This window comes from Cricetulus griseus, chromosome 4, assembly GCF_003668045.3.
Source record: "Cricetulus griseus strain 17A/GY chromosome 4, alternate assembly CriGri-PICRH-1.0, whole genome shotgun sequence".
NCBI lineage: Eukaryota > Metazoa > Chordata > Mammalia > Rodentia > Cricetidae > Cricetulus > Cricetulus griseus.
Genome location: NC_048597.1, coordinates 92,589,700 through 92,601,308, shown reverse-complemented (window position 1 = coordinate 92,601,308; position 11,609 = coordinate 92,589,700). Strand labels below are relative to the sequence as shown.

General features: G+C 47.3%; 1 protein-coding gene across 1 annotated transcript in view; it reads left to right on the top strand.

The window, feature by feature from the left end:
* Nucleotides 1–11,609, top strand: part of LOC100761290 (beta-adrenergic receptor kinase 2) — an 89,246-nt gene that overhangs the window by 56,165 nt on the left and 21,472 nt on the right. The window contains exons 8-11 of the mRNA XM_027415948.2: nucleotides 1,178–1,269; nucleotides 2,471–2,570; nucleotides 8,128–8,206; nucleotides 9,737–9,867. Coding sequence (XP_027271749.1) covers nucleotides 1,178–1,269; nucleotides 2,471–2,570; nucleotides 8,128–8,206; nucleotides 9,737–9,867 — 402 coding nt within the window. The remainder of the gene's footprint in view (nucleotides 1–1,177; nucleotides 1,270–2,470; nucleotides 2,571–8,127; nucleotides 8,207–9,736; nucleotides 9,868–11,609) is intronic.

Here is an 11,609-nt window from a genome sequence, read left to right as displayed (position 1 = left end):
ATACGCACACACACACACACACACACACACACACACACACACACACACCAAAAAAAAAAAACAGAAAAATTGAATAAAGTGTCTTTTTGACACAGACCACCCATGTGTATAGTTTCTAGATAGCTCTCCCTCCCCTAGGCTGACATGTCAGTCATTCTAGGAAAGGACTGGTCCATGGGTCACGTTTAGATGCACATTTCTGTCTCCTCCCTTTCCCCTCCTTACATGGGTCTTCTGGAAACATGGGGTTTTTATTGGACAAAAGAATCAATTGTATTTTTGTTTGTAAAGAAAGATTTGTACCTAAAGCAGTTCTGTTGGAAGAGGGTTCTTTAAACCTGCTGCTTGTATCATGTGTCCTGGATGATTTAAAAGAAAGGGGCTGCCACACACACACACACACAGACAAACACACACACATAGAGACACATATAGACACACACACATGCACATATATATACACACATATACACACACATATATATATACACACAGATACATGCACATACATATATACATACACACACATATATACACAGATACACATGTATATACACACATATGCACACTCACATATATATACACATATATGCACACACACACACACACACACACACACACACACACACACACACCTTTCCTTGCCCCTGAGCTCTGTTGATGGAGGGAGCACATGTGTAAATGAAGCATTTTTCTGTGGTTCTCTTTTATGCTCATCTGAGGAGTCCCAGTCCCCACAGCTGGCCTTTCAGCATTTCCCAGTCAGAAGGACATTTGTCCTGAAACAGCTGCTCTTGACATGGACTCTTATCTTCCCCTCATGACAGTGCCTGGAATGGTCTGATTGTCCCAAAACTCTATGTTGAGATCACTTCTCATTTTGACTAGGAATTCTACACTAGCAGTGCCCCAAGATCGTGGCTTGCATAACCTAAGGTTTTCAAGAGTGGAGGGACAGTCCCCTCCCACACTGCAGCCCCACACCTGTCTCCAAGTTGGGCCTGGTGTGTCATGGGGAGGTGGCTGGGGGACAAGTCTGGTCCTTGTTACACCATCCTGTGAGGCTCATTTTTCAGCTTAAGGAATCTGTTCTAGGAGGTGGGGGGTGACACCAGGCTGTGTGTGTTTTGCTCTGACCTGTGATTTTGTGCCTTCATTTTGTCTTATGCCTCCACAGCTGACCATGAACGACTTCAGTGTGCACAGGATTATTGGCCGAGGAGGGTTTGGGGAAGTTTATGGCTGCAGAAAAGCAGACACCGGGAAAATGTGAGCCTCATTTTTGTCTCACCAGGACCATTAAGAGCATTTTATGGAGGCCTCGGTCCCACAGAACGAAATAGATGCTTGAATTTGGACTGTAAGCCTGGCCTCCCACTTCTTAGGACTGCTGTGAAGCTAACAGAAGCCACCTACCACATACGGAGTGTCCACACCAGGGAGCCCATCCTGGAATTGCTACCTGCTCCCATTTGGGCTTGAGCTAGGGCCCCATGGTGCCTTCCCCACAGAGGCCCTGTAGGGCTCCTGCTGAGAGTCCGCCCAGGGCAGGGGTGTTCTTTCCTCCCAGTTCTTTGGGGAAGGTTTTATGAAAACCATCCTGGCAAAGGTGGTGACAGGAGCACCCTGTGGAGCATTTGGAAAGCCCCTCATCAGGTATAAAGCATTTCCCATGTGCTCAGGGTTCCTTGCTGCCTCAGGAACCCAGCCATTATAAGAGCATCTGAGCAAGTGTGTGGGGGGAAACATTAAACTTGAGCACTGATGTGCTTTCCTATAGGTCATGTGACAGGGTCTGACTGTGTAGCCCTGATTGGCCTGGAACTCACTATGTAAACCAGGCTGACCTCAAGCTCTTAGAGACCCGCCTGTCTCTGCCTCAAGACATTCCCTAGTAAGCTGGGGGGGGGGGCGGGGGGGTTTGAAGTAAATGTGACAGTCACACAGACCTTAGAATTCTCTTCTGGCTTTCTGCTGTTTTACTGAAAGTGCTTCCTGCTTTCCTCCATCTGTGATGGTTCTTGCAAATTTCAAGTTGTCAGTGGGCCTCTTCAGTTAAGCAGCCACAGTCACGAAAAGTTGATTTATCACTTGAAAGATCACAAGACATGTATGAGGGTGGGAGAATCCAGTCAGGGTCTTACACTAGACTTCTTATAGCTGAATCTGATCCACACAGTCCCTGCCCCCTTCAGTAGCACCTGGGCAGGAGCACACGTTCCACATTTATTATTATTATTTGTTTCTAATTCATACATTATCTAACTAGCATCTCTACCCATGTGATGAGAGAAATCCCTCTAGTACTGCGTGATTGCTTTCTTCCCCTCATGCCAGCGAAATGGAGATTTACTGCAGGGCACCTGGGTGTCATCTTGCTTTCCTCCAACGCGGCAGGAATACCCCAGAAGTTTGTGTAGCGTGGTGTGGGTTCCCAGCCTAGACTGCACCCTTGTCCTTATGTTCTCAGGTATGCCATGAAATGCTTAGACAAGAAGAGGGTGAAGATGAAGCAGGGGGAGACGCTGGCCTTGAATGAAAGAATCATGCTGTCCCTTGTCAGCACTGGCGTGAGTAGCTGCACCCCAAAGCTTCTGAACTCTCCCGTCAGTTGCTTTTGTTTGTCCCTGATGATCCCAAAGGAGACTGAACAAGGGTGGGTTAGGGTGTGACAAAGGGAGGGCCGTGCCGGGTGGGAGGAGTGTGAAGAGTGTCCCACAGATCCAGCACCTCCCTCGGAGCCCTTCCTTTCTCCTGGCCTCCTTCTTTGCAGAATGTAGTGGCAGATGGCAGAACTTATGATGAGAAGAACATTTTAATGTAATTTAAGAATTGCCTATATCATGGGATGCTAGCCAGAGGAAGAAAGGTTGCTCTCTGCCCTTCATGAGCCAGGCAGGGGATGAGACTTCTACTCTGACTTGTCTGGCAATGGTGTTTTGTCAGTTATGGAAGCCTCAGCTTTGGAGCTGGAGATGTGGCTTGGGGAATGGGCACTTGATGGGTAGGCATGAGACCTTGTGTTCAGTCTCTGTACCACCACCAAAACCCCCAGAAGTCATCAAGCCACTTGACCCAACCAAGATAGCTTCCTTTGTCAAAATCTATGCAGGCATGTGAACACTGGAAGGTTGTGGGGTGGCACTCAGGGCAGGGCAGGGGCTTGGGACCAAGGGCTTAGGATGGAGCTGTACCATGGTACAGTGTCCCTGTTGTAAGTGGAGGGTGTCTGATTGTCACTGTCTAGGCCATAGATAGGCGATTTCTAATTGTCACTTGTAGCCATATGTGGGATCCTTCTGATTGTCATCACTGGATTGGATGCATGGTCCTCTCTGCCTAAAGGATTTGAAGGTGTCAAACCTTAATGACTAATCAAAGATCCCCTTTCTGCTGGTGAGAGGGCTGTGGGGACCTAGAACAGACCAGCCCCTTCTAATTCTTGGCTACACTGACCCAAGTTCACCTTTTGAATCATCCCCTTGGAGGAAAAGTGGCTTTTCGTAACCAGATTTTATTGAATTGCGGTTGATAATGATTCTAGCATTTCTTTTCAGAGCTTCTAGAAGGACTGTTTGCTACTGAAACCAAGTAACTGTGTCATTTAGAAGAACTGTAAAATGAGAACAGGGCTCTAAATAGTCCCTCATTATGCACCTCTGCCTTCCAACTCTGGACATTTAGCCTCATTTTAAATAAATGAGTTATTTCAACGCCCCATTGGTTTTCAAGAAGTAATATGGAGAATGTATTTTTTTGATGTCGGAAATATACAAGGCCATTTTACATTTAATATTTCCTTTTTTTTTTTTTGACAAGGGTGTGTGGGTGATCTTTGGTCTGTCTTGAAGGGAATGAATTTGAAAATGGTGATGTTATATTGGGCCACTAACTTGAACTAACTGAAGAGAACCCTACTTGTGTTCAGTTATCGATCTTGAGGCCGTTTTGTTAATGAGGACACAAGTGGGTCAACCTGGAGAGCTATAGTAAAGTGACTGGGGATTGTTAGCATCTTGTTCTGAATGTCTGGACACCGTGTGACACTCCTTCTGGTGTCGGCCTGGCTCCTGGATCGATGAGGCTTAAATACAGGCAGCAGGTTCTGAGGCAGTACCCAGAGCCTCCTGCGTTTTCTGTTACTTTGTTACTCTCTTTGGCCCATTTCACACCATGTCAGTAATACATCCTATGAGGCAGTACACAGAGCCTCCTGCCTTTTCTCTGTTACTTTGTTACTCCCTTTGGCCCATTTCACACCATGTCAGTGATAAGTATTATGCTGCTTGAGTTAAAGCCTTAGAAACTGTAACCACTTACCCTGGGGGAGCAACTGAGCTCCAGACTAATGTAGGGCCTGGGTCGGTGTGGTGGTCGGTGAGGGAGAGGGTGAGGGGTGTTCCCCAAGGTGTGGTGGGGGAGGGGATGGCCACAGGTCTCACATTAGTTTGGTCAGATGCCCAGTGAGGCCAACTGAGTTAGTCACTGTCACCTGTTACTATTAGGCACCTGACCCTCCCACAGAGACCAGGGAAGGATCTGGTGGCAGGTGTGGCCAGGCCAGGTGAAGTAGCTTTGAGTTTCCCCAGGCTTGAACATTAAGGGAGGCAGAGATTACCATGGGTCTGTGGTCTGAGGCTGTGAGAAACAAGGCTTGCCTAAAGGATTTGAAAGACTCCAACTTGAGTGACTTGATTGTTCAGAACTTGGTGGTCAGGGCTGAGGCTGATTAAAAAAAAAAGTGGGTGTAGTTACAGCCCGCTGGAACTGGGTTGAGGGGAGCCTTTCCTGGGAATGGGTGAAACAGCCTTATAGAGAGTTACTGTGATGCTCAGAGGACCAGGGGAATATGGGGCTTCCATCATGGCCAGCTACTGTTTTCTTTGTGGCCTTAGGCAAGCAGTTCCCTATTCAATGGGCCTGACTTCCTGGTGTTTGAATTAAGGAAGTGAGACCAGCTGTTTATTTTATTTTTATTTTAATTTTTTTTAGAACTTCTGATTCTAAATCTAAAACTCATTCATTATCTTACTAAAGACACACTCTCTCTCAGAGAGACACAGCCAGCCCCTTTGCAGCTTTCTCAGGGCTGTCATTAGAAGGACTACAAGCCACTATGTCTCAGAATCTCCCTGTAAGGTCCCCTAGTGTCCTGGGTACAGTTCCCCGCCCCAGCTGGGAAAGACCATGGCCTTACTGAGTTTTGGGTCCACCCATTTCTCTCTTCCCCCAAACTGCCTGTTCGATCACAGGGAAAGGGTTTGGAGAGTCCCACTGAGGAGGAAGGGGGAACTGTTTAGCAGAACAAGATGATGTCCTCAGAAGGTCATGGGGAGAGCTGGAGAAGCATGGGGGGTCTATGCTGGCTGGTTTTGTGTCAACTTGACACAAGCTAGAGTCATCTGAGAGAAGGGAACCTCAACTGAGAAAATGCCTCCATGAAATCTGGCTGTAGGCAAGCCTGTAGAGCATTTTCTTAATTAGTGATCGATGAGGGAGGCCCAGTCCATTGTGGGCGGGGCCTTCCCTGGGCTGCTGGTCCTGGGTGCTATAAGAAAGCAGGCTGAGCAAGCCATGAGAAGCAAGCCAGTGAGCAGCACCCCTCCATGGCCTCTGCATCGGCTCCTGCCTCCAGGTTTCTGCCCTGTTCCTGCCTTGGTTTTCTTCAGTGGACTGTGATTCAGTCCATTGTTGTGTAAGCTAAACAAACCCTTTTTGGTCACGGTGTTTCATCACAGTAATAGTAATCCTCGCTAAGACAGGGTCCCAGAAGGCCACTGGCTGACAGGAGGATAGCTCGGCGTTTCTTGTACCTGAGGGTACACAACCTTTGGAGTCAGTAAATTCACCACCTCAATAGAGGACCAAAGAGAAAGCTGTCATTCATTTCGACCCAGTTTTCTAGAACTCATGGAAATGATTCCAAGTTCATACCTTACCTCTTTCTGCCTCCACAGTGCTGGGATGGCAAGCACAGGTCACCATATCTAATTCTTTAATGTGGGTTCTGGAAAGTCAAACTCAGGCCCTCTCAGCCCAGGCCATTCTTCTGCACTTTCACAAGGTGGCTAGCTCTGCTTAGCCTCATCTGTCTGCCTCTTTCTCCCCGGGAGCGTGAGATAGCCCATGTTGCTGCACATGGCAGTCACTTGATGTGTAGCTGGACAGCAGGGTTGGAAAGAGTTGTGTGGCCCCAGGACCAAATCCAGTTTGAGGCCTTCTTCTAGACAGCCCATGAGCCAAGGATGGTTCTTCCATTTCTAGATGCCTTGTAAGGGAAGGACACCGAGAGTTGAGGGCAGACACTGTGCATGGATTGCAGAACCTGAACTGTTCAGCTCCAGAGGCTCCGGTCTCAGTAATGCATCTTCTCCCTGACTCTTCTGGGAGACTTTCCTGGGCAAGCTGTGCGGCAGCTCTGGGAGTGGTACTCCTGCACCTGTGGCACAGAGGGGCCCCAGTTGTCTACCTGGTGAGGGGTTGCCAGGTGATGGAGTCAACGGGTGATGCACAATGCAACCCAGATAACAGCTCCAAATAACTGCTCACAGCTCAGCACCAAGGCTTCTAATGATGGTGTTAGCGCAGTGTGTGAGGCCAGGTCACACTTCGGCTTTGTTGTATAGATGCTCAGTTCTTCAGTACTGATAGAAAACACTGACACTGCCTGTAGCTTGCCCGTGGCCTTTTATATTACATTTATTGCATTCAAGTGGCCATCTACATGTGTGTCCATTGGAGGGTTCTCTTCTTCAGCTACATTGTTTTGTGTTTGAGCTTAGGCCATGCGGTCTTAACTACATTTACCTTATAGGCAGTACTCTGTGTGTACCTGTGTATGTGTGTATGTGTGTATACCTGTGTGTATGCATGTGCATGCATCCACCTATGTATGTGTGTATACCTGTGTACACCTGTGAGTATGTGTATATTCATTATATGCACTTGTGTGTTGGTGTGTACATTCTGTGCACCTGTGTGTGTACTTTTATGTATATATATGAGTGTACCTGTGTGTATACATGTGTGTACCTCTATGTGTATATTTGTGTGCACCTATGTGGGTGCACATGTATATGTATGTGCGTGCGTATATATTCATATATATATATATATATATATATATAATATATATATATAGTGTGCATATACCTGTATGTGTGTGTTTGCATGTATACATCTGTGTGTGTATGTGTGTGCATGAACCTGTGTGGAGGGATGTCGGGGTGCTTATTCATATGTGTGCCTGTGGAAGTCAGAAGTGGCTGCTAACTTACTCTCTCTCTCTGTACCTTGAGTTTTGAGATAGGGTCTCACACTGAACCTGAAACTCACTGACTTGGCTAGACTGATAGCCAGCAAGCCCCAGGATCCCCCTTGTCTCAGCCTCCCCAATGCTAGCATTTCAATGTGTGCTCAGCGGGGTGCAGGGTGTCTGAACTCAGATCCTTCTGCTGTGTAGCAGCAATGCTCCCATCGAGTCTGCTCCCAGCCCTACAAGAAGTCATCACATCTATCTGCAACTTTGCTGGCTTGTTTTTGTGAAGTGTGTCTATACTTTTTGACTATTTATAGTCCCACACATTAATCAACCTGTCAGGGTCCATTTCTATTAGGGCTCTGTGGAATCCATAGCTGATTCCAGGGACATGAACACCCATTTACTGTTGAGTTATTCTGTCAGTCACTCTACAGCATAGTTTACACCTTCAAAAGCTAATTTCATTCTAATAACACAGGTACTGATCACACTATCATTGGATTCTTCTGAGTTCAAAGCAGAGTTTCAAATACATAGTTGACTGGCCAGGACCCAAACCTTGGCCAGCAGAGACCAGAGGGACAGTAGTGTCCCTGGAGTCTTTAGTCTTTTGAAGGGGTTGTGATTAGAGCAATGGCAGGTTGAAACAGGGTGAGAGAACACCTCAAGTCCAGCTGCTCTGATGGTGGCCTGTATCTTGGTGTCCTTGTCAGTGGGATCTGCTGCTCCTCGGCTTGTGAAGTGACCAGTGCGTGTCACAGTCAGTGCCAAGGAGAAGGCTCAGCAGGAGTCTGCAGTGGGGTGTTTGGACGTGCTTTTTGTGGGCAGCTCTGTTCTTCTCACAGGCTTGCGTTCATTCACTCTAGGACTGTCCCTTCATCGTCTGCATGACCTATGCCTTCCACACACCAGACAAACTCTGCTTCATCCTGGACCTAATGAACGGTAAGCAAACCCCAATTTCTGGCTGCAGTGGAGGACTCTGCCTGGTGCTCATTGTGAGCTGGTAGCACCCAGGTGTGCTGGGCTCTGAGAACCTGTACCATAATCAGACTCTGTTTGTAGTTTGGAGGGTATCTTTGCCTTTTCGTTTTCATAGATTCATCTTGCAACACTGGCTGTGATTTTTCTCAGGCTGCCATTCTCTTCCTGGGAAGCTGGGTCCTAGAAACTTCTCACAAAATGAATACTGGCCTTGAAGTTTTAACTTCTGGACTACAGCTGGCCTCAGTCTTTAGTTAGCTAATTTCCTGGTCTCAACTCTCAGGAATGAAATACCGCCCAAGAATATAGGCCAAAGATAGACATGCATTGAGAAGCTGGCTTTCCAGAGCTGGTTCATGTGGGTTCCGCCTTGTTCTTCTGTGCCTCCAAAGTCTTCAGGACTCTACATTCATCTTTGAAACCATGAGCAGCCACCCTGAAAATGCACAGACACAGAATGTTCAGCTGGAAAGAGCTTTCAGCATGAGAATGCCATATCGGAGCACTTGGAGTATTTTTAGGAAAAGCTGAAATGAAAGATGAACCATTCAGCCATTCAGATCCCCCATTTTTTTAGTCTGCTTGAAGTTTTATTGTGTTTCGAGTGTTTGATTTGAGCTCAGCTCTACCCCCAAAATAGGAAGGATAAAAGATCAGTAATGAGTGGAAGAAGCCAGAGCCAACAGCTCTCACCCTGCAGATCCTGTGTGTGAATGTGCAGAGGGGTGGTGCCCATGAAAGGGTGAGGGCAGAGTGGCCCCTTCCCTGCCAGGGCCATGCTGGGAGAGCTTGAGCTGGCCCACTGGAAAGAGCTTGGGACTCTTTATTTAGTGTCTAGGTACATGTGCAATAAGGGAAGAGGTGTGTGAAGTCCAGGGCAGCAAAGTCAGACATATCCCTCCCTGCCCTGTGCCTTACGGACTGTCCTTGAAGCCACATGGCTATTTGCTTTTCCCAACATTGTATTTTGAACAATTCTGAACTCGTGGCCAAGGTGACAGTTTTATGAGGGCTCTCAGATACACATCACCTGGGTTTTATCAGTTATACTTCACTGTTTTGACAGCATCAAATCTCCCTCCATGGGATCAGGGTTTAAGGTTTTTCTGGTTTGGTTTTGATTTTTTTTAACTGTGGGCTATTGGGGAGGTCAGTGCCTTGGAAAGCTACATATATGGCCTCAGTGATTGGGCAGGTTTGAATAATCAGTGGTTCAGCTGGCCCATGCTTGGTGGTGTAACTGGTAGCAGAGCCACTAAGCCCTGAATGGTGGCTCCGTCTTGTCCATGAAACACTGTCTCACCCATCATCCCCTTGAAGCTGTTTCAGCAATGAGCAACACCTTTGGCCACGTTACAGAAACCAAAGACAGATATCAAGGCAAAAAGGAAGAGCTATTCCCCTTTTCTCTAGCACCTTCATTATTTAGGGTGACCCCTGTCTACTCTCAATGAACATTCTGTGACTTGTGCTCTGGGTCTCTGGTTGCAGGGGGCGACATGCACTACCACCTCTCCCAGCATGGGGTGTTTTCTGAGAAGGAGATGCGCTTTTATGCCAGTGAGATCATCCTGGGCCTGGAGCACATGCATACCCGATTCGTTGTCTACAGAGACCTGAAGGTGAGGAGAGTCTGGGTGTGCCCACAGTCCCCTGGAAACCCCCTTCTCTGCCCTAAGGCCCTGTCCCTTTACTCCCAGTCCTGTCTCAGCCCTGGCTAAGTTCACTGTGTGACCAACAGCAGGGGGTGTACCTGTGGCCAATCCCTGTTGTCATGGACCTCAGTGCCTGCTAAGATGCTGGGTGAGAAAGTTCTCACATTAGGTCCTGGAGTTGCACAATAAAGGAGATTTTGGTCAGCATGTTTTGGGCATTTCCCACTTTCTATGTAATCGTGGTTTAGCTGATGGTCACTAAGAAACAGATCTTGCCCTGCTGGTTGGTCATGGTTTGAGAGGGATAAAGATGAACTGTGAGCCAAGATAAAGGATGATGGAGTCTTGGTTTCTGTGATCAAGGCTGTTTGGATGGAAAAGGGTGGGTTGTGGATTGTAGTTCAGCCCCTAGAACTTCCTGGGGACACCTTGCCGGGCTGACAAGCAATGAAACTGAACTGTGACTCTTTCTCTAGAGGCATGCTAGGTGCTGGGGTCTCCATGCAGGAAGGATCCAGGTAGCTGCTAGATGTGTCAGTGGTGACACCATCTATGTGTGATGCAGATAGAGGAGAGAGTAAAAGGGATTGCTTTAGTTAGGGATTCTGTTTCTGTGATAAAACATCATGACCAAAGCCAACTCGGGGAGGAAAGGGTTTATTTCAGCTTACACTTCCACATCATAGTCCATCATGCAGGGAAGTCAGGACAGGAACTCAAACAGGGCAGGAACCTGGAGGCAGGAGCTGATGCAGAGGCCTGGAGGGGTGCTGTTTACTGGCTTGCTCATCGTGGCTTGCTCAGCCTGCTTTCTTATAGAACCCAGGGCTACCAACTCAGGGATGGCCCCACCCACAATGAATTGGGCCCTCCCCCCAATGAATTGGGCCCTCCCCCATCAATCACTAATTAAGAAAATGCCCTACAGGCTTGTCTACAGACTGATCTTATGAAGGCATCTTCTCAATTATGGTCCTCTCTTCTCAGATGGCTCTAGCTTGTGTCAAGTTGAAAAAAACAAATAAACAAAATCAAGGACAGAGACCCTGACAGATTATAGACATATGTGCGGGATGTGTAAGCAGTAAAAGAGGTAAATTGGTCGGGTGGCAGTTTACCAACAGGATAAGAAAACATGGAGAAAGTGTTTGCCTCTCAGTCCCATGTCCTGTGGTGATCTGAACACACAGTGGTCTGGGGTGAAATCCTGTCCCTTTCTCCTGAGTTTGGTGAGAAGCTGCTATGTTGCTTGTTTGAGGCAGGGGCCTCATTATGTAGCCCAGGGCAGCATGAAACTTGAGTGGCCAGATGACAGATGTGCCAACCCCCTCCTGCTCCTGATTGATCTAGGAAGCAAAAATGCTGTGTTTTGGTTTTGAGCACATAGTTTTCTTTTTCCCAGAATACTTTTGTGAAATTGAAAGTGTTCTTTGGGTTAAAGAATTCCTCTCTTAGCTTTCTTGTGCGAATACAGAAGAAAAGATAATTTTTTTAATTGAACTAGAAATAGCCAGATGCTGGTAGGCTCGTGGCATGTTAGCTGTTCATGAATTCTATGAGGAACCAGATACATGCTGACGGCTCATGGAGCTGCTGCCCTGTGTCTTAATTTAAACCCTGGAATGGCTTTTACCTCTCCCTCTGTTTTCATTTTCCAAGCTATTTAGTAGGCAACGATGTTATTTAATTCCCATTCAAATTTAATTCCA